Below are 26,581 nucleotides of genomic sequence, written 5' to 3'. Positions count from 1 at the left end.
CTGCCTTTTCTTCCTTCTTCTTCTTTTTTTTAATGTGAAAGTGACCTTATTTGACCATAACTTCTAAGTTCTCTATAGAAAACCACGAGGCTGTAAATGGTTTACTGAACTTGTCCTTTATCCTTGTCCTCCTGCAGCTCAGCCTGAGACCTACGGTGGCAGAGCTACAAGCTCGAAGGATCCTGCGGTTTAACGAGTATGTAGAAGTCACCGATTCTCCCGACTACGATCGCAGGGCAGACAAGCCCTGGGCCAGGTTGACACCTGCAGACAAGGCAAGAACTCAAGTGTCTTTAGCTATGATTTCACTGATTTATGATTTTATTGCTTTTCTAAAAGCGCCAACACTCATTTATCCCCACTCAGCCATCTAAGGAGACTTGATATTACCAAGTATCCCAATAATTTTTTGCCTTTCATTATTTAAGCCACTTATGTGATATATTTAGTACTATTAATGAAGTTCTTTCAACTAAGTCTCAGAAAAAAACTATAATTCTCATGGTACCAAAAATACTGCATATTTGGCCCTGGCCAGGTGGCTCAGTGAATTGGAGCATTGTCCCTTGCACCAAACGCTTGCAGGTTCAGTTCCCAGTCAGGGCACATATCTGGGTTGTGGGTTCGATCCCTGGTCAGGGTATGTGTGTGAGGCAACCGATCAATATTTCTCTCTTACATCTATGTGTTTTTCTCTCTCTTCCTCTCACTTTAAAAATCAATAAAAACATATCATTGGGTGAGGAATAATAATAATAATAATAATAATAATAATAATAATAATATGTATTTGGTCTCAGTGCTATCTCCTAGCGGCTTGTTTTGTTTCAATTTTAGAAATTCCTACTTTTGGCTCAGTTACTTCCCATTGGTCCTACCCAGCACTATTCGGACTCCAGTCCCACTACATCAACCTACTTCTTTCTGTTCCCTATTTTCAACAAAATCAGTCTCATTTACACTTACATGAAGAGTTATTAAGCCTAAACTCGGAATAGAAAAGAGAGTTAAGAATATTATACATGTGGATCACTAACATAACTATGGGAGGGAAAAACTTTTTTCTCTCTCATAAAATAGTCTCAGGAAATCTCTTTAGATAGTAAGAGGAAATAACTCTTGGAATAAAACTATGGTCATTCTTGCCCTAACCAGTTTGGCTCAGTGGATAGAGCATCGGCTTGCGGACTCAAGGGTCCCAGGTTCGATTCCGGTCAAGGGCATGTGCCTTGGTTGCAGGCACATACCCAGTAGGGAGTGTGCAGGAGGCAGCTGATCGATGTTTCTCTCTCATCTATGTTTCTAACTCTCTATCCCTCTCCCTTCCTCTCTAAAAAATCAATAAAATATATTTTTAAAAAAAACTATGGTCATTCTTTAGTAAATTTTTTTAAATGGGTATTGCATTTCTTTAATTGGCTGTCGTCGCAACTTGCTGACATAGTTTTTCAAGCAACCAGTTCCTATAATTCCACATCACATTCATGCCTGTAACTAACTCATCATTTCTCCATGTAATTAAAAATGATCTGGATGAGTTAGGCTCTGAAGCTTTCTTTATTGGGAAGAGTGGAAGACTTGAAGTAAGAAGGCAGTTGCATCAGCCCCATCTTAGTACTCAATGCCCATTTGATATCTACAAAGTCACTTGATCTCCATTTCATCATCTGTGAGATGCAAGTCTTGAAATAGTGTTCAACTGCTTTGTAACAAACCATCCCAAAACTTGGTGACTTGAAACAACCATCTTATTTTGTCCACAGTTTTGTGAGTTAGGAATTCAGGAAGGGCCCAACTGGGTGGTTTGTTTCTGATCCATGTGGCATCAAGTAGGGTGGTGCCTGGGCTTCCAGAATCCACTCCTGAGCTGGCTTCTTCACTAGCACGTCTTTGCCTTGTTGGTCCTCGGCCTCTCTCTGTATCCACATGGCATCGCATCCTCCAGCACCTCTGCTTGAACTTGGGTTTCTCACACTGTGGTTTTCCGAGGGTGGTCACACTTTTACATGGCAGCTGGCTTGCAAGAAGAAGGAAGCAAAAGATGCTAGGCCGCCCTGGACTGACACAGCCTCACCTCTGCTGTGTTCTGTTGTTCAAAGCAGTTACAAGTCTCACCCAGGTCCACGACTGGAGAGAGAGACTCCACCTCTTGGAGAGGGAATTGCAGATGAGCATGTAAGATGTGCCTATAAATACTGAATTGGCTGTCTATGTATATGGTCACAAGTGAATTGTAAGACTTACTAATATAAAGAACGTATAGCACACAATTTACAATTAAAAATAAACTATACAGTACTCTGTAGATTCCACATCCCAATTGATTCTCACAGCATGCTTTCATTGACTTTTGCCAGACTCTAAGATCCGTAAGCCAACCTACTACTATTGAGAATAAGGACTTCACCTTATTTGTTTTCAAGGCTCCTTGAGTGGCATTTTCTTCTTGCACAATCACAAACTAAGATTTAATTCATTTTTTGAAATGTATCACAATCATGACATTCTTGAATACTTTCAGTGTACAAAGCACTTTTAAATATGCTCTTAATTGATTCTAATAATATTATGAGGAATTCTCATTCCCATTTTCCAGATGAGAAAACAGGCTTTGGAGCAAAGTAACTCGCTAAGGGTCACTGCTATTGAAGGCATAGGTAAGACTAGATCCCATGACTTCTGACTCCGAGTGGACTACTTTCCACTTCCTCCACTGAAACGGTAACATTTAGAGGGGAAATTGTAAATGATTTTATGCCACTGTCCATATTAAAATACCTTCTTTAAAGGAAGACTTTTTGATAGATGTTAATTAGATGATTAGTATGGAGCAGCTTGACTGTTTCAGTTCCTGGTTCTAGGTACCAAGTTTTACAGTGATTAAAACAAAAGTATCCTCACTGTTCATCTCACTTGTGCAGCAAGATTCATTGTCTTATCTCAGTGGATGCAGACCCACAAACATCTTTCTTCTTACTTCATCTTTTCCAAAATTCAGTAGCAAGAATTGCTTTTTAAAGAAAAAAAAAATCTCTGCAATCCCTTCCCAGCCACAGGCTCCCCATAGAGTCTATAGGGGTTGAGGAATGTGTTTGAGGAGACTGTGTTTGAGAAACAAGCTGTGACAATAGGATTTAAATATAACAGTGAAAGGGGCGTTGGGAGAAACACTTGGATATTGCAGAGTGACAGTGATAGGGGAAAGCCAGAGAGAGGCTTCAGGGCTTCCTTTTGTCCTTTTCCTCTTCTAATATTCTTCATTTTCCCACCACAAAGTAGATTTCCTTATCTGTCAGTGAAGTCATTCTCTGTGGCTTGTAATGTCATTCTTTGTTTTGGCTGAAGAGTCCATTTTTTTCAAAGAGATTATGGAGCTGTTTTTATTAGTGTTTTTAAATTTACATGAGGAAACTATTCTTTTTTTAATTTCAGAGAGGAAGGGAGAGGGAGAGAGAGACATCAATGATGAGAGAGAGAATCATTGATTGGCTGCCTCCTGCACTCCCCCTACTGGGGATCGAGCCCGCAACCTGGGCATGTGCTCTTGACTGGAATCCAACCTGGGACCCTTCAGTCCACAGGTCAACGCTCTATCCACTGAGCCAAACCAGCTAGAGCAGGAAACTATTCTTTGTAGAAAAGTTAGGATATAAAGATAAGCACACAGTGGAAACCAAAAACCATCTGCAATCCAGCCTCGATTGTTAATTGATAACTGATGTTAACATTTTGATGAGCATCTCAAGTTTTTCAGCCTGAGGGACATAAGCATCTCTTTAAACCCCAGCATGTACATGGCATGGATTATGTGTTCGTTGAATAGTAATAGTGACAGCATTCCGTTTGATATTTTATTTGAGTGGCTGTGCTGAAACTTTCCATTCTAATTATCTTAACTTTCAATATGAAAACATAAATAGCAACTGCCTTCTCAGTAGCTTTGTGGCAACTGCCTAGAGCAGTGATGGCGAACCTTTTGAGCTCTGCGTGTCAGCATTTTGAAAAACCCTAACTTAACTCTGGTGCTGTGTCACATATAGAAATTTTTTGATATTTGCAACCATAGTAAAACAAAGATGTATACTTTTGATATTTATTTTATATATTTAAGTGCCATTTAACAAAGAAAAATCAACCAAAAAAATGAGTTCGCGCGTCACCTCTGACACGCGTGTCATAGGTTCGCCATCACTGGCCTAGAGCCATGTCACTGTGTGTGGTATTAAACGCAGAACTTACATAGGGAAATGATATTGTTTCTCAGAAGATCTCATGACCTGCACTACCCTTGTGGTCCTGGGGGTGACTCATAGATCAGACCCCAGGATACGCTTAGGAAGGGCCCCCTTCCTCCACCTTGTCCATGACACTGGAGAGAAATCCATCCCGGTTTTCGTTTGGGAGTAGCATGGCACTGCATCTAGCATACCATTTCCTAGGAGAAATTAGGAATCCCTTTCTCCAAGACATTTCTTCCTTGCTTGCTTTTTTTTTTCTTTGTTAATCCTCATCCAAGGACATTTTTCCATTGATCTTTTAGAAAGAGTGGAAGAGAGAAACATTGATGTGAGAGAAACAATCGATTGGTTGCCTCCTGCACACCCCCTGTCCAGGGCCCGGGCCGGGGAGGAGCCTGCAACCAAGGTACGTACCCTTGACCTGATGGAACCCGGGACCCTTCGGTCTGCAGGCTGATGCTCTATCCACTGAGCCATACCGGCTAGGGTTCTCCGAGACATTTCTTAAAAGAAGGCCTGCTTCATTGATGCAGTGTATGCCAAGAAAATATGTGACCTAAGTAACAAGTCTGTATATCTACTTTCTCTTATTCAGGCAGCAATACGGAAAGAACTAAATGAATTTAAAAGCACAGAAATGGAAGTGCACGAAGAGAGTCGGCAGTTTACAAGGTAAGTGGACACAATTCAGTTTAGCATATTAAAAATGATCAAGATGGTAAGTTTTATGTTATGTGTATTTTACCACAATTGAATTTTTAAAAAATACAGTCTAACTTAATACCATCTAATGAACATTTCTAAAATTAAGTCTTGTTTTTTCTCTCAAAGAAGTCTGAGTCATTCTAAAGGGCTATATTTGGTTTCTTTTTCGTTTTATTTCCTGGGTGAGAAGACAAGCTTTTTGAAGAGACTCAATTAACATTTTATGCCCTGAACAGATGCTGGTGGGAGCCGGCGTGGGCACTTATGTGTCTGCTTTGGACTCACAGTAGACATACTTAGAGAGGAGAGAAACTCAGTTTTCAGAACATGTCACTTAAAATAGGAATCCCATGTTCACTGGTGCCACAGAAGCTCTCTGTAATCCTGCCGTCTTTCCTCCCAACACCCTTCAGGCTTCTAAGCCCTGAGTGATCATGTCGTCTGACCCCCCCACAATTCACAGGTGTTCTGGATGCTTCTATCTCAAAGGTTTACATGCTTTGCTTTATACAACAGGTGTGTTCCTAAAAATTTGAAAGTCAATCAAATCCTTAAGAATTAAATTGTTAGGAAACAAACCACAATAGGCGATTACATGGAGACTTCTTTCTGGGAAACATGTCCCGATCCCCTAGGCTGGAAACAGCCTCTGGAGGGCAGCCCTACATCAGGTGCCACCGTTAATGCTGAGGCTCTGGTGGCAGGGATGTTGCTGCTGGAGAGCATATGGCGTGGATGGAAGTAGGATTTAATAGCAAACCTCCTCCCTGACGTTCATGGGGCCTGTCTTGCTCCACAGCTACTGTTCCTATAATAACCATGTCTGGTGTGCAGAAGAAACTCCCCTTTCTGCTAGGATATTTCTTGTTTGTTTTGTTTTCTCCAATGGCATGTTTGTTTGCTTTTTTTTTATTGAGAGAGAGAGAGAGAGAGAGAGAGAGAATATGCATATAGGACTTTCAGACATCCTGAATGTATGGGGCTTCTCTCTGTCTGAAGGCTTCGTAATCTACACAGACACCCGTCACATGCCAATATCAAGCCAGACCTAAGTGTCCTCTCTTTTTCTCCCCTCTATTTCTGGGGTCAGGAGAAGTTCTTGCTAATGTCTGACACCTGTGGTCACACTGTGGCAGTAAAGTTGATCAGAATAAGGTGGCTGGATATTTATGGTGACATCGAACTGGCCGGGACCTCCAGGCAACTGGGAAGGTGGCATTTTTCATGTCTTTTGTGTCCTGACCCCTGAGATGTAGTGACTGTATCAATCCAGTCTTTGTCATTCAGGATAATTTTACTTCTCTGTAGTTTTCCTAGAAATTGTAGTATTTGATCCCCTCATTTCATTTGATGGCATTATATAAAGAATAAATTATGATAAAAATAATTAAAATTCTAAAATGCCTTTTTATGGAAGTCCTCATTTTATGAAAAATAAGCATTTATACTGAAAGAGGCTCTTTCTCTTCTGTTGTACTCTATAAACAAGTAAAAAAAATAAGATGCAGGGAGAAGTAAAGGTCATTTCTTTTTCAGAGATGTCTTTTTAATGTGAACAAATAATGGTCTAAATAAGCTTTCGAACAGTATAAAAATTTGTCAAGTAAAAATGAAAACTCCCTTCAGTCCTTCCCCAGTTTTATTCTCATTCGCACCAGTAACCACTGGTGAAAGTTTGGTGTAGATCAGTGATGGCGAACCTTTTGAGCTCGGCGTGTCAGCATTTTGAAAAACCCTAACTTAACTCTGGTGCCGTGTCACATATAGAAATTTTTTGATATTTGCAACCATAGTAAAACAAAGATGTATATTTTTGATATTTATTTTATATATTTAAATGCCATTTAACCAAGAAAAATCAACCAAAAAAATGAGTTCGCGTGTCACCTCTGACACGCGTGTCATAGGTTCGCCATCACTGGTGTAGATCCTTCTAGACATTTTTTCTGTGCATTTACAAACATATATGTGCATATATATGTACATATATATACACACACACATACATCTGCCTATATATATATACACATCCTCAGTCACACACAAAGCAGCATTCACAAAATTTTTCCATATTAGTATATATCTTATTAATTTGAATGATTCTATGGTATTTCATGGGTATTATGCCATAACTTCCTGAACAGTTATTCTATTCATAGATGTTTATGGAATTTTTAGTTTTTCGTTAGTAAAATGATGCTGTCTTTTGAGTTTCTTTATAAATGTATCTTTTTGCTCGCACACCAGTATTTCTGTATTAGTCCCATAAGTGGATTTCCTAGGTCATAGGATATATATTTTTACATTTTGAGAGATACTATTCCGTGACCTACAGTTTACGAGCATGCCTGGTCTGTTAACCCTCATCACCATGTGGGGGTGATGATGGTGGAGAAGAGGCCTATATTCTAAAGAATGAACATTAATATCCTATTTCACTGATTTCTGTAAAGTTGAGCATCTTTACATACCTTTATTGACCATTTATTTTTCATTCTTTGATTTGTCTTGACCAATTTTCTTTTGGGTTGTTTATCTTTTTCTTATGGATTAATAAAAACTCAGATATTGAGTTACTACATATCACAATACTTTCCCCCAATGTATTGCTAACATTTTAACTTTTTTATGGTTTTCTATTTAAATGTTTGCATATTTAAATTTGCCTGTGTTGTTATTTTTTTAATTTACTGTCTTGTGTCCTAAAGAGGAGGGCCAAAATTATAAAAGTACTAGAGGTCGATGCACAACATTCATGCACTGGCTGGGGGGGCCTGGAGGGGGTGTCCCTGAGCCCGGCCTGCACCCTCTCACAGTCTGGGACCCCTCGGAGTCCTTCACGCTGCCACAGAGGCGAGAGAGGCTCCTGCCAGCGCCAGCCGTGAGCCTGGCTTCTGGATGAGTGGCGCCTCCCCTGTAGTCAATTTGCATATTAGCCTTTTATTATATAGGATTACCTTTAGTTTTATATGTGTTTTTGTTTTACACTTAGATCTTTCATCCATTGGGCAATTATTTGGGTTTATGATTCAAAAGAGTAAACTAGCTTTACTTTGTTCTAAATCAATAGTCATTGTCCCACTGCGATTTATTTCCCCCTCGGTGTAAAATTTTTCTTTTAATGTACACGTGGGTCAGTTTCCAGATTCTTTCATGTGCTCTAGTGAGCTATTGTCTATCCTTGCACTGTGTCACACTGTTTATTTAGAATAGTACATTTTATAATATATTTTTATATCTGGTGGGGTATTTTCTCACCTTGGAAATTCCGTTGGTTATTTTTCTGTATTTGCTCATCTGCAGAAATTTAGAGTATGCTTGTTGTATTCCATAAAATAGTCTATTAATATCTTCATTGTTTAAGGACATATGAATAGATGCAAATAGGGATGAGCTTCATTTCAAAAGAAAATTATAGAATTTGGGGGATAATAGTTGATATCAAAGGTAAGTTTTACTAAAGTTTTCAAAAAAATATATTGATTAACACTCTTCCAAATGTCTTTCCAGATAAGGAAAAATTAAATATTCATATCACTGCGATGAATATGCCTTGCTTAAGTATTCTTCAAAACTTGGCAGGAAAGCAAATATCTACCGTTTTTCCATTCATTTCTATTACATCATTAGACTTGCCTTTTGGCTCTGAGACTTATGAAAATCATGCATATGATTATCAGATTGTTTTCATTATTTCTTTTAGGAGGAGAAAGTTTTGGTAAACACTGCTGTGTCTAATCCAAATGATACAAATATACGATAATGTTTTACATTTAGAAAACTGCTCATGTAGAAGATAGTGGTGTTCTTAGCAGCCTCTTAGATGCAACCTAGATACAGAGCAACTCACTTATTAGCTCTTCTTATTAGTGTCAGACATTATCTCCTTACATCAAGTAAACATTTCCTTTACAACCTAAATCTATTAACTCCCGGGGCATTTGGGGGTGTTAAAAGGGTTGAGACAGCCCTGCTCCCTCTGCCCAGGTACCTCGTTATCCAGAGATAATCTCCCACACAGTGATGGATCAGTCAACACTGGACGGAACACTTCCCATATGTAGCTTTTTTTTTTTTTTTTTTTTTTTTTTTTTTTTTTTTTTTTTTTTTTTTTGCTTCTGTATCTCTGGATAGAAACCAAAAAAGCTGATTACATTGGTTGCCTCTGGGAAGGGGAATTGGGTGACAGATCAGGCATGAGAGGGATTCTTTTCACTGCTCACTCTTTGGGCCTTTTGAATTTTTGAAACATAAGAATGTATTACATAGTCAAAAAAGCCTTGAAAAATAAAGGAGCTATTCCCTACTCTTTGTAAATGAGAAGTTCATCATGATGACCTTCCTTGAATAATGTGCTGGTGCTAATATTAAAGGTGACACTCTTGCTATTGGTGTACCAAGAAGACACCTTGGAAACCCCCATCATGAATACATTTTGGGACATGTTTGGTCTGTAGTGGTGAAGAATTGTAGTGATGCACTCTTTCCTCTAGTTCCCCAAGTTTGTCCCAGTATTTTGCAGATAGCTGTCTGGAATTAGAATGGACTTTAGTCCCATGTAACAAGGGTGAGGACCAGTGGGCCCTGCAAGAGTTCATTCTGTGGCCTGACAGGTACCAAGCCCTAACCTTGGTCCCTTAGAACACTTGCTGCTTATTCGGCCAGCCACATCCTGAATTTTCTCCCCACAGCAGCTGCCCGCCCACACCACTGTTCAAAATCCCAAAGACCATAGGAAGGGCCATTGCATTCTGAAAGGAGATCACCATGGCAAAGGAAAGCCACTTCCCTTTCCATAGGAAATAGAATTTCTACAATTTAAAATCATTCCCTAAACCAGTGATGGCGAACCTATGACACGCGTGTCAGAGGTGACACGCGAACTCATTTTTTTGGTTGATTTTTCTTGGTTAGATGGCATTTAAATATATAAAATAAATATCAAAAATATAAGTCTTTGTTTTACTGTGGTTGCAAATATCAAAAAATTTCTATATGTGACGCAGCACCAGATTTAAGTTAGGGTTTTTCAAAATGCTGACATGCCGAGCTCAAAAGGTTCGCCATCACTGCCCTAAACCAAGGGTCGCCAACCGCTGATCCGGGGACCACTGGCGGTCCGTGAGGTCCGAAAGGTTGGCGACCGCTGCTCTAAACCATAAAGGCAAATTGTATGAAAGGTTAGCTTTTATTTAAAAACTAAAATTTTTTTTAGACTAAATTTTGAAATGGTTACAGCTGAGTACTAATATTATGGGTAATTATATTTTTCTTCTGGAAATTCTGTTTTCCAATGTTTTTGTGTCAAGTGTATGAGATTTATAATCAAGAGAATATTATTTTTTTAATTGAGTTTTGTAAATAAGAACATTTTTAGAGTGTGTAATGTAGTACTTATATTAAGGAATATTATGAAAGATTAATAGAATCATTGAATTGATGCTCTTAGAATAAAAACAGGCCTCAAGGGATCGTTGGCATAATGTTAAGTGGAAAAATCAGGATACTGACTGAGTGTATATATGGCAGCGGTGTTTTATTTAAAATTCAGATGCATAGAAAAAAATTAGGAAATGGTATAAAAAACTCTTAATGGTTTGTTATAGAGTGGGGCTATAGTTTTTTTCTTTTTTTCTTTGCTCTACTTTTCAAATTTTCTTGATGTGGTTATGTCGAGGTGTGTCTTTAAAGCAATTATCTCATTATATAACATCCTGTGGTATTATTATCTTAGGTGGATTTACAGATAAAATAAACCATTCTTTGCCCTAGCTGGTTTGGCTCAGTGGATAGAGCATCGGCCTGCGGACTGAAGGGTCCCAGGTTCAATTCCGGTCAAGGGCACATGCCTAGGTTGCGGGCTTGATCCCCAGTGGGGAGGCAGCTAATCAATGATTCTCTCTCATCATTGATGTTTCTATCTATCTCTCCCTCTTCCTTCCTCTCTGAAATCAATAAAAATATTTAAAAAACAAAAATAAACCACTTTTTCAGCTTCCAGATATGCTTATGAAAATGGAACAGGGCAGAAATGACACATGGGACCAAAATAAAAATTAAGAGTCCCCCACAGAGGAAGAAGAGGGCTGCTTCTGCAGTGGCGCTTTCTTTCATAGGTGCCCCATGTACTTGCTGCCTGGACAGAAACCTGACAGAGTCGCAAAATGCTGCTTTACCCACCAGAGTGGAAATCATGGCTCAGCATTTGAAATAATATAATCCCATCCAACCTGCGGTCTGTTTTCTTGGGTAGAGCAAGGAGCTGTGGTTTAGGAGAACCTCCTCATTTGTTTAACATAAGTGTGTGTGCAGGACACGTGGAGCCTTTTAAACAAAGGGAAAATTAATTATTCAGGATTTCCGTGTATAAGAAATAGGGACGTATAGGCAAGTTCATATTTTACATTTGTGAGTAATTTTATATTTTATATCACCTGAATGAATTTAAAGGAGTACATTTTTAAAAATAAATTATGGAGGGACCATATTGAAAAGAACTTTTTTATGGGGGAAAAAATATTTTTTTCTGCATTCCATGACTTAAGAAGAGTTTTTCCCCCCTATTTACTTCCTCTCAATAGTACGGAAATAAGAAAAGTGTATTGCAATTTTAACAAGAAGAAGAAAATATGGATAACTCCAAATTTGAGTCTCTGGAAAGTTCTGGAGAAAAAAAGAGCAGCCGGAAAAACTTGAGTACCCTTAGGGCACAGTAAATGTCTTTATTGCTCCATCAACTGGAAGCCTAAAGCCAAACTGTCATTCTGTCAGATAGGCAAACTTCTCAGGAGGCAAAGCTGAACTTCTTAGGTTTCAAAATAAATGCAAACCGCTGAGTGGTAACAAACTGAAGAACAATATGCATTTTCAGTACCTCTAGCACAGTGGTTCTCAACCTTCCTAATGCCGCGACCCTTTAATACAGTTCCTCATGTTGTGGTGACCCCCAATTTCATTGTTACAAATTGAACATAATTAAAGCATAGTGATGAATCACAAAAACAATATGTAATTATATATGTGTTTTCCGATGGTCTTAGGTGACCCCTGTGAAAGAGTCATTCGACCCCCAAAGGGGTCGAGACCCACAGGTTGAGAACCGCTGCCCTAGAAGACCATTTTAGAGCTGAATTTGAACATAAGATGCCTAATTTAAACAGGATGTAAATACCCTTTTCTGATTGGATAGTGCGAGAAAATATATGTTTGTTTTTACCAAATCTATCAGCCCATATGAAAAGCGGGAACATTGCTGAACCCCAGGTTTGTGGGCATATTATTGCATTCACACTATTGGTTGGTCACCTTCCTCTCTTAGCCGCCCTTGAAGCTGTGCTGATGGCCTGTGACTCCCAAGCAATCCAGACTGTGGAACTCACTCTCTAGTGGGATCCATGAACAGACTGTGTCTGCAGAAAAAACAAAAACCTCCTTCCAGTGCAAATTTTAGAAATGTTTTTACAGGACACTTTCCAGGAAAATGCTGGGCTTGAGAAGGCTCTAACTCCCTTCAGGCCCACTGACTGCTCACTTTGTTTCCCAACCCGATTTTTAATTTACCTTCTTCATTCCATGGACTTTCCCGATGGGAAGAGAAAGCCTCTCGTGTCGTGTTCCCCCAAACTTGTCCTTTGAATCCAGGACACTGTGGAGTGTTGCTGTATGGAGCCCAGCAGATCAGGAGAGAGCTAAAATAATGGCTAAACTACGTGAGTTTGTAGTGCCTGGAAAAACTGGACCTAACCGAGAGGGATTTGGGTAGCTTGTGGGGTAAAGACACTGCAGGGGCTGTTTGTTTGTGTCAACAGGCCCCCTCCGTGGGCTGTGGGCAGTGCTGGGCTCCCTGCATGGAGGGAGCGATACTGCTTGTTTCAGACCCTGGGCCATCACTGGACTGGCTTTTCTAGTAATTGCAAGAAGTTTTGTACAGGGCCCAGAGATTTGAGTTGCCAGTATGAGGCTTTAGACTAGAAGCATTTTAAAAGGTAGAACATTTAACAAGATAGAAAGTGCAAGGGCAGGCTTAAAAAAAATTATCTGTTATCTGTATGGTTATACGTATGCTTAGCATGTTGCCTGTAGAACGTTTGGAAGGAAATTTCAGCAGGCGTTTGGAAATTCAGGTGTGGAAAGTAGATTTGGAGTCCTCAGCGGGAGGTGAGAACAGGCTAAAGGTAATGAAATGGTGACTATTTGTTGATGTTTCCGTGTATAACGACAAACCAGGTGTAACCAAAACCTTTATGAAAATCTCCCTCTGCTCAGTACAGCTTAGAACATGATCCTCAAGGATAGGGGTGCTTTGTGTATCGATGGCTCTGCATCCTGGGAGGATATAATCAGTGTCTCTAGAACAGGGGCTGCCTCTGCTTTCTGACGTAACATTGATAGCAGCATTCTGTTATGACAGTAATTTATAACAGCAATTCATTGGGGGGCTGTCTAGAGCCACCTCTAATTACAGACATTCCCATACCTTATTCAGTTCACTGAGTACAGCCTGTGTCTCTATACCACACACTCACTCAGCGTTTCCATTTGCTTATTTCAGATTTCATCGTCCGTAATGAGGTGCGAGACTCTTTGGAAACATAGACTGATCATCTTTGGGGGCAGCCTCGCTTCCTAAACACCTGATACTGCATTGCACTGGGATTTGACTGTGTGTGTTTCCATTTAACTTGTGGTGAAGGAAGCGTGTGGAAAGTGCTCCCCACCTGTACAGCCCAGATGTGGCCAACAAGCCAAGGGTCGGGTGGAGTGACCCTGATGTCCAGCATGGGCACTGGTGGTAAGGGACACAATGGTTGCACCAGTTTTTCTTCATCAGGGGTTTTAATCAAAGAAGATGAGCAGAAGACAATCGCTGGCCCCCTGTTACCAGAAAGCCAAATTTTAGAGTGCAGGTTAAAGGGGGTGAGCCGGGGATGGAATGTCTGGGCACTGGTAAGAGGTGGGGGTTGAAAACCAGAAAGAAAGAGAAAATTTCATTATGTTAATGAAAAAAGAACATTGAAACTTAAATGTATTTTTGAAGAAGGCTTTTGATAGCTGAGAACTTATTAAGGGCTTGGGGGTCTAGTCACCCCCTGTGGATTCCTTAGAGACCTGATCCTAGAAGAATATTCTTTCACCCTTATGTTGGTGCAGTATAGTACCATTATTTTGTATTGTGCCAGTGAATCTAATTGCCACAAATAAGTCTGAGTGTTTTCATGCATCTTTTTCTTAAATGCAAGAGGCTTTCATGGACTTTTAACAAGCATGCTTACCCAAATTCTGTTGCATGCTTAAGTAACATAGCTATACACACTTCACTTTTTTTTTTAGACTCTTTACCTAATGCACCAACCTCCCGCAAGGAAAGCAGGACTGGGAATAAAGTCAGATGGGATGTGACCCTATTAGTCTGTAGCAAGCTTTAGAAATAAATCTGTTGGTCTTTCCCTAGCTTGATTATCTCCAAAGTTGAAACAACCATGCTTGAGCTAAGGAAGATAATATTGACAATCACATCTTTTTAAAAATTCTGAATCCAAAATTAAAACTTAAGCAAGATGCAAGTGTTCTGCCTGCAGTTAGCTTTGAGTGGGACTGCAAAGGAATACTTATTTTCAGTGCTGCATTAAGTTGGATTGCTGCTATTAAAAAGATAAAGTACATGGATCCAAAAAAAAATACTCACCCAAAGATATATAAGAACACGGAAAATTTTTGCTAAGTTGAGAATGAGGAGAGTGTCATTTTGTGTTTTATGTCTCTGCAGATTGCATCCATAAATATAATATTGACTTTCAGTGCAAAAAAAAAATAGGTGACTTTAAAGTTATGGAAGGTGTCCCTAAGAGCCTACAGTCAGTATTGTTTACATTAATAAACCCTCTATTTCATCTTACTATTTTCCATGGAGTCACAGGCACAGCATGGCTTCTGCTCTCAAACATGTGACCACATGTAAATACTACCTAGCATTTCATTGTTTGTTCACAATTGTTTTGGGCCCCCTTTTATTAAAAACACATGCTTTGTGTAATAAGACAAGACCTAACTAGACTTATTTTCTGAAATGATTCTGATTCATAATATGGAGGACTATAATTTTCTATCTCAACCAAAAAGCAAACATTTCATCTGGTGGATAAATTTGGATCCTGCCATTTATTTATATTTGATATTTTAAAGAACTCCTTGAAATGGGGGGTGATTTTGCTTAAAAGTGAAAAAAAAATTGGCCCCATTTAGTCTATTACAACAAACCAGGACCATTTATAACTAAGAAAATTGACCAGCATTGTTGCACCTCTTGCCACACTCAGTCACATGCTGTTAGTGAAATGGCGTAGGATTTCTGCACTGGTGTCATTTCAGTAATAGGATCAGATATATTTTTGCTCTGGAAAAATGTTTCTGCATGCCAAGTGGGTTTCTCCGGCTGAGGTTGAGTCCATTTCATAGTGCTTACATCCAGCTATAGACGTGACCTATGTTCTCATTTTTTGCTGAAGTCATTACATTATTTTATTATTATTTTGTTGTCTTAGGAAAAATACCAAGGAATGTAATGTTATTTTAATTTTCTATACTTACGATTTTTGAACAAATCACAAGGCCTCACTTCCATAAAAATGGTAAACATAAGACATCACTGTTTTATTACTCCAATACATGTCAAAGAAAGTCCCCACTTAGTTAATAAAAGGCACAGTTTTTTCCCCTCTAGTGGTGCATGAAATGCAATTTTTTATTCCTACAATGAGTGCACCCAAACAAAATGAGAATCTGGTGCCTCGATCCATTGTTTTTCTTGTATGATAGGTCAGATTTAGGAACTACCCATACTTTTTCTTCATACTGATTTATATGCTTAGAGAAAATTTTAAGAGACAAGCTTAAAAGTAAGTAAGTAAATAAATAAATAAATAAAAATTAACTGTGGCTAGTCTAAAATATAAGACTTGGAACCACCAGTTACTTCATTAATTGATTCTTTAAATAAAAAGCTGTGGAAAGAAACGAAGGGTTGTGAACTAAGCTGTATTCTGCAGAATAGGCTCTATTTCCATAGCTAATTCTAAAAGGCGGAAACACTGCATACCCACCCCAGCAGCCCATCCAGAGGCCTCGTGCTTGGGAGCCCTGGAAGGATGTGAAGGTGTGAACACCACCCCCACCCCTGCAATACAAGTACGCCTCTTCCTGAGCCTTTCTACAGTTTCAGCATTTCTGCAATCCAACCCATACGCTGCAGTTCTGTGGAGAAAATAAATGTGTGTGTTAATCGTGTTGTTACACAGCTCCAGGTTAGGCTGAAGTGTGTGGGTTTTCCTGAGTCTCCAAGATATGATTCAGGGGGAAAAACAAATCCATCTCCAGGAAGGTGCCAGGTAGGAAAGAACTAGACAGACTGTAAGTAGCCATTTCCATCGTTCCTAAAATGGAGAAAGGAACATTAGCATTAAGGGCTTAAAAAGGCGCCATGGGCTTAGCATCTTCAGGGTCATTACCAATCAGCCTGACAAATGAGACCTCTGGCGAGCAGCATTCATTCAGGGCAGCCTGCCTGATAGTTTCCTGTGTATGTGAAATGTCTTGCATTTTTTATGGTCAATATTGTTCACCCTTATGTTAACACCTTAAATTATTTACATTAAACCTATAATATTCAGAGAACCATTTTGGGTATTTCAATAACTTTTAAATGGAGGAAAGGGCAAACTCATCTCTCTCTCTGAAAAACTGACTTTCTGGTTTTATTTTTATATCCTTTATTAGTACAATGATTTTTCACTTATCTTTTTCTACTGTTAGTAAATATATTCTGTAAGTAGAAAGTTCTGAAATTTAAGTAAAGATCTATTTAAAGACGTAGAGGAATTAAATATACCCTTCAAATATGATCCAATATTGAAAATGAGAGATAAGTTCTTTAAACCATAATTCGGGTTTTACACACTGCAATTAATTCAGTGCTGCACTGGCACTTAAAAAAAAATACAGTAACTTATAGGAGAGAAAAATCTGCTACACGCCTGTAAGTTCCACACTTTAACACATAACAGCCATTATATGTATACTTAATGGAGTCAGACAGACACAACTTTCAAAAATTATACTGTATTCACAATAGAAAAAGGAAGTCTTGTCTACTGCATAGTAGTATGCCCACATTTAAACAGGGAAGGTTTCTTTTCTTCCTTTCTTGCTCAGAATTTTCTTCAGTGTTATTATTTTGTAAGTGGTCCCAGCAGCATATTTCACAGAGTGAGAAATCTCTTTCAGAATAGGTGACAAAAAATCAAACTTGTACAAGACATATAAATTTATATCATTTCATCAGTATGGTAGCTCATGCATTCCTAAATTCCAATCATATTTTAAGCCTAACCTTACTAGTAAAAGTATATACTTTGAAACAAAAGTTATTTTTTTCACATCGTTAGAATATGCTGTGAACACTAAGAAACCACTTAGATGCAGTTTTTTACCAAGTTGTCTCTTGGCCACTATTGAGTATTTGCTCTCTACTGGTACTTAGGGGTGGGCTATATCAGTTCGTTTTATTTTACTAAGCAGAATGAACTTCTAGAACTAAAGTCCTAGAGGAGAAAAGTAATCATCAAATTAATAGGCCCATCTTTCTGAGAGAAAGCACATTTCTGGCTAGTTCAAACCCAAGTTTCAAAGAGTAGCGTGGGACTCTACTATAATTTGGCAGTGACCAAAGGGTGGCAGGGACAAAGGCAGAATACTCCCAAACCATATTCTCTCTCTCTCTCTCTCTCTCTCTCTCTCTCTCTCTCTCTCTCGGTAATCATTATGCTTTAGCTCTGTATGGAAATGTGCACCGCCACTAGTATTTCTAGAAAACAACAGAAACATAGGCTACTTAAGCTTTTTCAAAGACAGGGCCATCCCAAATTAACAAATCCCATTGTATATGCTGTAAGATTTCTAGGAAGAAAAAAAAAAAAGGAGAATACTATGGCAGTTATTCCCACTGAAAGCCAACTTATAGGCAAGGGAGTCATTTTTAGCTATGCTAGGATTTGCTGCACACACACACAGACAAGTCATTTTGCTTGTTGCACTGCTAGCACAGCTGTACATATGAGCAAAGCACTGTGGATCAGTGTTTCTCAGCGGGGATGCTGTTGGCATTTGGAGCTGGGCAATTCTTTGTTGTACAGAAATGTCCCATACATTGCAAGCTGTTTACTATCCCAGGCCCCTGCTGACTAACTGCCAGTATTACGCCCAGTAAAAATCAAATGTAAAAAGCCTTCCCCCATGTTCAAATGCCCTCCTAGGAGGGCAGTTGCCCCTCCCGTGAATACCACTGTCTACTGCATTTTGGGGCATTAAAAATGCAGGAAAAGTGTCTGTCTCAAAACATGTCTCGGCTGCCTTGCATTTCTTTGGGCCCTGAATCATTTCATCCCCCTTTATTTCTCGAACCTTCTGCTTCGATGCAGCTTTAATTTGCCCGTTCTTGAGGGAGGTGGTTACTGGCCAGCCATGGCAGTTCTAAAGGGCATATTCACTTGGGTAGTCCCTGGACGTACTTAACGGAGAGATTTCACAATGAGCAAACTTTCATTTTTTGACCTCATAATTTTACTTCAGAACTACACTGTTGTGCATAATCCTTGTCAATGTCACGAGGATCCTTGCATAGTTTAACCACAAACATGATGGTTGACAGTCCACATAAACAAAACCTGTGGTCTATGAGCATTACCATTAGATTTTTACCTGGGAAGCTGCAACTTATGAGTTCCAAAACAATCACCTGTTTATCCTATGAAAGAAGCATTTAATCCACATGCCAATGTTTGAATTCCCCCTCTATACATGTAGTTATGTAGCTCAACTTTCCTACAATTTGTGAATATTGAATTGTGAAGGCAATGTGCGGTAGGTGTGGATTGTATCTACATTTGCTTCTATACTGCAATGCTGATCATGCCCAAAACAGGATGAGTTTAACCTAGGTGAAACGTTATTACACTATACTACAATTACCTAAATATATTTACTCTCTTTGTTGCTTTTTATGACCAAACCAGAATATTAAATATGTCTCTGAAATGAATTGGATGAACTGTGGCTAATAGAATGGAATTAATTTAACCACTAATTTTTTTAAATATTCAAATTTCTAAAACATCTTTTTTGAGAAAGAGCAACTCAGAGTCGACAGAGGTGGTTATATTGTGAACTTTTAGATGGTGCTTAAGAATTCTTATCTTGTTAAATATCAGTATTTCTTTTTTTTTAAAGAATAAATTGAAGGGAGTAAATGAGGCAGAAAGCCACTCCACCCTCAGGTCAATTTTATGGTATATAAAAATGCCAATAATATTTGTGCCACTTACCAATGTGGGGGAGAGGTAGACTTTTCCCTTACTGGATGCTTTCGTTATAGTTTGACTATACATTATGTTGCTAAGAGAGCCTCCACAAGGAGAAGTCGCCATTGCAATGCTAACAAGGGTTCGAAAATAATCTGCATGAATCGGGTCAAACCACTTTCATTACTTAAAATATAGGCACTGATATTTTTATATATTTTTAAATATTTCTTCTGTGGCTTAGACATGTGCCAATGTGTTCACGACATTCTGAACCAACTTCACCAGATATAGTAACCTACCTACATTTTTTTGTCTATAAACAGTCATTTTAAAATAAAGAACTATATTTGGTCTTGTGTTATTTCAAGCTTTGGTTAAAATGATGAGGGTGGTAAGCTGTGACCACTAACAGACTGACTGACTGATTCCTGATTTCCAGTGAGTGAGCTGACCCTACATATTGCACAGGTGTACTCTCTGTGAGTGTAAATAACTGGAACTGTACACCGATGAACATGACCGTTTCTCTTTTCTGTTGCTGTTGTTCTTGACCTGTACTGTATTATAGAATGTGGGTATAAATAGCTCTGAGTATACACACATATGTATATGTATTCCACTATCATAACCTGAAAGAAAGACTATGTATTATCTTTTTTATTCTGTACTGGTGTTTGTGTTATTTAAAAAGCAAATTTATGCTCTATTTAGTTGTATTATATTATAGGATACCTTGCTGTGCACAATTCCAAGTGCCTTAGAACATTGTTTAGCTTTCTTAAGTATATAAAAATGCATATATGTATAAAATTGGGAAAAGTTACCTCAATAAAATCATTGGGAAAGCCCCAGCTTTAGTTTGTCACAATTTCTGTTGTATTCAGACAGTGCTCAGTCTTTTTAAATTAAAAGCTCGTAGAGTTCTCGCCTGTATGGTAAAGCAAGACTAAGATAGCTGTTCTAATTGCCTGTTATTTCAACTCCCCCTAACTGAAAACTTCTTGTATGTAAGATCTTGTGATTTGTATTTTCTATTTAAAATATCTAAGAATTACTCTTTAAATAGTAACTTAAAGTATATTTTTTAAACTTGCTGTCATTTTATATCTGAGTATATTTGATATTAATGTTTTTATTGACATTATTATGTATAAAAATAAAAGGTAGTCCCTTTAGAGGTTATAATATAGAAAATAGTCCAGCTGGTGTGGCACAATGGTTGAGCATTGACCTATGAACCAGGAGGTCACAGTTTGATTCCTGGTCAGGGCCCATGCCCGGGTTGTGGGCTGGATCCCCTGTGGGGGGCCTACAGGAGGCAGGCAATCAATGATTCTCTCTCATCATTGATGTTTCTATCTCTCTCCCTCTCCTTTCCTCTCTGAAATCAATAAAAATATATTTTAAAGAAAGAAAATAAACAAACTTCCTCATTATGCTTACTATTTAATGTATTATAAGCCAGGAGAGAGATTGGGAACATATTTTGACCAGAAGAGGAATTGGAATATACTTTTCATGTTTTCCAACCATGGTTACAAATAGTCATTTATTCTCCTTTGACTCCAGGACAAGGGCAGAGGTATGAGGGGGAAGTTGAAAAGCAATTTGTGTACCATTATTCAGACTGAAGATGTATGATAATATTAGAAGCAAAACATTTAAAAGGAACATCTGAAAAATTGGCTCCAAGTATGCTATTAAAAATGAGCAGTACATTCCCAAGGTAGGTGTAGTGGTTCAACAACTACTTTCAATTTTTGTTCAAACTAAATCAGGTTCTACATTGAAACATTACTTTCCAAAACCCAATGGAGGTAAGAAATGGACAGTGTTTTTATTGTACACAATGGTTTGATGGCATAGCATTTATTGTGATTGAACGCTTCACTGGACCTCAACTCAGACATCTGCATGGAGATGCTGCTACTACACTGCTATCTACAGACAAAAGTCCAGTTTATGAGTTTATGAGTTTTGGAGCTCTTGGCCCTTTAAAAGATGGTCACTATAAAGAACACATAAAATTCTAGAGAAAGGCTAAGAACCTAAAGTTTATGTGAAGTTTTATGATTCTTTGCTTTAAAAAGGTACCATTTCTAGAGATTTTAAGGAGAGAAAAAAATCTGTTAATGTGCTAACTTTTCATAATTAGACAAATATCTCAGATGTTCCCTAATTATTCTGGCCACAGTGTAGAGACTAGATTGGAGAAGCAATATTAGACACACAAAGACCATTGATTTTTTTAATGTTTAATTTTTCATTAACATTTAATATTACATTAGTTTCAGGTGTATAGCATAGTGGAGATATATATATATATATATATATATATAACTTAAGAAGTGATCCCTACTGATAAGTCTAGTGCCCATCTGACACCAGTGGAGACCAATACTGTTGCTATAATTTTGCTGGGAGGTGATGGTGGCCTCGATCAAGGTATTAACTATTGGAATGAAGAGACATAGTGAGTTAATGACAATTGAAGTGATGGTTGCACCTGGGAAATGAGTAAAGACTATACCCACGCGTCATGTCTAGGTGGAGAGTGGTGATGCCACTTGTTGAAATAAAGAACGGCGGAGGTGAGGTTGTTGTAAGAGGGGAGTGGAGGTGCAGAGAGAGGGGAAAGAGGGTAGGAGGTGTGAAGAGGTCAGGTATTCAACTTTGTATGTGAAATTCAATGTGTTTGAATTGCCTGCCTGTTCGGACTTCCACATGCGAATGGTCTGTTGGATATGAGTCCGGAAGGTCAAAGAAAACGTCTTGGCTGCGGAGAGGAAGTTGAGAACCATCAGCACTGTAACGGAAGCTGTGGCAATGGACAAGCTCCTTAACAATGGAGCTTAAGACTGTGAAGAAATTGCTACAATGAAAATTGAATGAACTGTATTTTTGTTGCCTGAATTTGTCTCCAAATCATAAAATTCTTTCATTTACATATCATCTGAGTGCTTTAGATGATATACATACTTTTAATTTAACTGGGTTTTACTGGTTAGCATAAATTTAAATAAAATGGAGCACCTTATGGAGGGGGTTAAGTTGTAAAGGAAAAATTATATTTGAAAACTTACATTGCCCCAAATGTAATATACAGGCATATTATCACAATAAGTCCAACATAGCCTTTTTTAACGTCATCAGTGGAATGTTTGATTGGTTCTTTAAGCCAGATATTATTAAGAAATTAGTTTACATTTAGGTGCTATATTGTGTTTGGTTTTTTAAAAAAAAGAACACCCTACCTTTAAGCATAAGAATTACACTCAGCACAGTGAGATGCTCACTCTATAAGCACAGGGAAGAGGATGATGGAAAAAAAGTAGGTAAATGTCTCAGCTCACCCTCAGTCCGATGGAATGACAGGCAGAATCCCTCAATAGGAATGTAATCCCTCAGTAGTACTAATACTAGTCTCTCATTTTCTGAAAGCAGAGTTAATTTTATAATTAAATACATGCATGATCTAACTACCCCATATCAGTAAAAAGAGTTTGTAAGCCTAAAGCTAGAATGAATGCAACCAACACATACCAAAGAATACTAAAAATGCATTTTATAATTTAAAAGGCACAGTAGAGAAAATTAATTTGGATTAACATTTCCAAAAAGTGTTACCCAATGAAACATGTACTTTTGACTCTAAGAACAGGAGTCTGTAAACAGAAAGCCAACCAATACCTTGAGTTTGTGTCATTAAAAAGAGTTTTAAAGAACATACAGTCACCGGAGGCTAGAAGCAAGTGAAATAACCTAAGCATGTAATATGAAGGACCTGAAAGGCATCAGAAATTGAGGGGAAACCAAAGGATTGGGATCCTGGGAAGTGGAAAGTCGGATCAAGATGCAAGCTAACAGATTCCCATGATGAAAACCTGATTTGAGGCAAAGCCTGTGTTTCCTGACAAATCCCAGATGCCGGAGGAGGCCCGGGATTCAGGAGATGGCCTTCCTGAGGCAACAATGAAGTTAGGTGAATATCGACACTGTGCTAGGAGGAGGACAACTGTCCTTCCCACTGAGCCCTGACCACCAACCAGCCACAGATCCAAGTAATTAACACACAACTTCTCATTGAACTCAACAAAACCCTATATGATGAGTATTAATAACATTATCTTTCCGATTTTACATTGAGGTGAGTAAACGGAGGTCCCCTCTCCCCAGGTTATACAATGAGAATGGAATAAACACCAGAAACTAATTCCAGTTACCATAACAAGCATACTCCTGTTATTAGTATTATAAGGAAAAATGTGTGCTTCAGTGAAAAATGATGCACTTTTTAAATAAGCACTCCCAATTCTGACTTTATGTGGGCTTTGCACCTTTCTTTGCCTCTGAGCTGTTTTATAATTTTGTAACTTGTGGCAAGCTGACAGTAATGAAAATAATTCTTGTCTCTAGACATGTACATAAATTCTGTCCAGTGGAGGTTCAATCGTCTTCCCTAGGTCACCGGGAAAGAAGCCAATTTTGTCCCCATTTACACATTCTTTTCAATATTCTTGCTCTGTCTATGTTTCTGTTCTTTGGATTGCCTTCTGAACTAATTGAAACATCTTACCAGTTCCCTCCTAACGTGTTAAATAAAATCTTGAATATATATGTTATATCTCCTTAAATTCTTGTGTAGGAATTTAATGAGTAAATGTATATAAAGTGCTTTGAACTATGTATATACATGAGTCATGATTTTGCCATTTTAAAGAATATCCTTTAACAATATTTATTGAGGCAGATTATATTAGCATCTAACCTGCCCCCTCTTTGGTTTTAATATTTAAGTATCTTTATTTTTCTTATACCAATGAAATACTTCAAATGGTCACTGCAGACATGTAAACAGTGAAGAAATATCTCAATTAGAAATGGAAAGTTTTCTGCAATCCCAGCTCCTCATGGATAATTGCTGTGGGCAGTTTGGTACATAGCCAATTAGATATCTTTCTATGCGTGCACTATGATATTTCTGTGTAAAATGTTTTCCTATTATTATTTTTAACCAAAAAAAAAAAAAGGCCATCTACTATGGTGTTCTGCAACTTGCTTTTTTTCCAACCTGCTTTTTGTCCATATCAATCTTCCTTAGAACAGCTTCACAATTGACCGCAGTATAAATGTTTTCTTTACATTAATCCCTTACTAATAGAATTTCCATTTATTTCTCTATCACAAACAATGACACAGTGACCATCTGTTACATCCATCTTGATGCACCTCCCCTTTTGATAAATTAAGTACCTCCATAAGCTCTGTTAATACTGTCAAGCAAGTAATTTATAATTCCTAAAGTTGCTGCTTCAGGGTCTAGCAAATTTGCTCTTCTTTGGGGTACACTGGTTTCCTGATGCTTTGGGATCCGTGAGTGATGCTAATGGAGAACCCCGCTGAATGTGATGTAATCGAGGCTAAGATGATAAACACAGTATCAATAGGCAAGCTGATTTCAGATGGAAAAAATGAGAACATTTTCAAAGCCCAAACTAAGCTAGAAATTGTTTAATTATTTTGAAATAGATGCCATTAATTAGAGCATACTAATAAGAGAGTAGAAGTATAGTTTGGATTTATTATCATCGCTATAATATTTCAGTTCTGGGTGATTTCAATGGTAGGAAATAACATTTTAATGGCAGGAAATAGCATTGTGTGAAGATGAGTTTTGTTTCTAACCATTGTAATGAATGCATTGTGCTAGATATTGTATTCAACAAATATTAAATGAGCTAATATAAATACAGAACCCAGAACAATCTCTGACACCTGTAAGCTCCCCATATGTGTTGGCTTTTTAAAATACGGTGTATTGTAACGGTTAAGAGTATGATTCTCTAGCTACACCTGGGTTTGCATTTTCGCTTCACAGCCTTGGGCAAAAGTCACTTGACTTTCTGTTCCTTGGATCTCTAATTCGTAAAATAAAAGGGTAAAAATAGTGTATCTCCTTAAATTCTTGTGTAGGAATGTAATGAGTAAATGTATATAAAGTGCTTTGAACTAATTATTATTGAGTCCTTACTATACTATGCCTTGGGGAAGTAAAGTTGGCAAGACAAAAATCCTTGCCCTCAAGTAGGTTACTGCAGAATGGCTCTAAAACAGATGAAAATAAGGATTTACAATTTAGTGTAACTGAGCAGAATAGTGTAATCACAGGGTACAGTGAGAACATTTGAGATGGGCCCTAGTTTTGAAGAATACAGGTATACCTTGTTTTATTGCACGTTGCTTTATTGGCCTCACAGGTGTTGCGCCTTTTACAAATCAAAGGCAAGACACTCCACTAACAAAAAGGATTACAACTCATTTTATTGCAATATTCACTTTATTACACTGGTATGGAACCAAACCCACAATTTCTTCAAGGTATGCCTATATACGCTTCCTGTGGCAGAAATAACCAAGCTAACTCTTGAAGGACAGGGAGTAAAGAGGAAGAGCCTTTTAGATGGGCATGAGAAAGCCAGTCTCTTTAGATACATATGAGAACTGCAAACAGTTTGATAAGGCTGGGTCATAGAGTGGAATGTGGGGGAATAAGGAGACAAGATGCTAAATTGATGGCTTCCATGCAAAAGAATGTGGACTTCACCCTGAGGCCAGAGGGTGGATATTGAAAGTGTTATACAGAAAAATTGCATGATTGGATTAGAGTATTAAAAACAATAAATTTGATAAAAGGGGTAATGAAGTAATACTAGTATACTACTACTTGGATACTTAGAAGGCAGCATGGACAGCTATTGTTGGCTGAGTGCCTTAGCGAGGCCGTGTAGCATATGGTTAAGAGTGTGGCCCTTCTGCCCTGACAGGTTTGACTCAGTGGATAGAGCGTCGACCTGCGGACTGAAGGGTCCCAGGTTCGATTCCGGTCAAGGGCATGTACCTTGGTTGCGGGCACATCCCCAGTAGGAGGTGTGCAGGAGGCAGCTGATCAATGTTTCTCTCTCATCAATGTTTCTAACTCTCTATCCCTCTCCCTTCCTCTCTGTAAAAAATCAATAAAAATATATATATTTTTAAAAAGAGTGTGGCCCTTCTGAGCCAGACTGATGTGCTACACATTCAGGCTTTTCCACTTCCTGTGTGACCTTAGGCAAGTCACTTCAATTCTCTGAACCTCAGACTCTACACCTATAAGATAGGTTTAGAGCTATCTAACTGTACTTTAAAAGGTTATCAAAGGAATTGAATGAGATAATGAATACAAAGTGCATAGCATAGTGTGTTTAGTGTTAATATTAGGCATATATATAACAGAATATTACTAAA

The 26,581-nt window shown here is 38.2% G+C and overlaps 1 protein-coding gene across 4 annotated transcripts in view; it reads left to right on the top strand.

Moving 5' to 3' along the window:
- Window positions 1–20,148, top strand: part of PHACTR2 (phosphatase and actin regulator 2) — a 108,609-nt gene extending 88,461 nt beyond the window's left edge. For all 4 annotated transcript variants that reach the window (XM_014451858.2, XM_023750184.1, XM_023750183.1 and 1 more), the window contains 3 exons: window positions 138–275; window positions 4,834–4,910; window positions 13,495–20,148. In XM_014451858.2, the coding sequence (XP_014307344.1) occupies window positions 138–275; window positions 4,834–4,910; window positions 13,495–13,510 (231 nt within the window). In that variant the 3' untranslated portion in view covers window positions 13,511–20,148. The remainder of the gene's footprint in view (window positions 1–137; window positions 276–4,833; window positions 4,911–13,494) is intronic.
- Window positions 20,149–26,581: the final 6,433 nt, after the last annotated feature.

This window comes from Myotis lucifugus, unplaced genomic scaffold (genome assembly GCF_000147115.1).
Source record: "Myotis lucifugus unplaced genomic scaffold, Myoluc2.0 scaffold_11, whole genome shotgun sequence".
NCBI classification, from domain to species: Eukaryota; Metazoa; Chordata; class Mammalia; order Chiroptera; family Vespertilionidae; genus Myotis; species Myotis lucifugus.
This window is presented reverse-complemented; position numbering and strand designations above follow the sequence as displayed.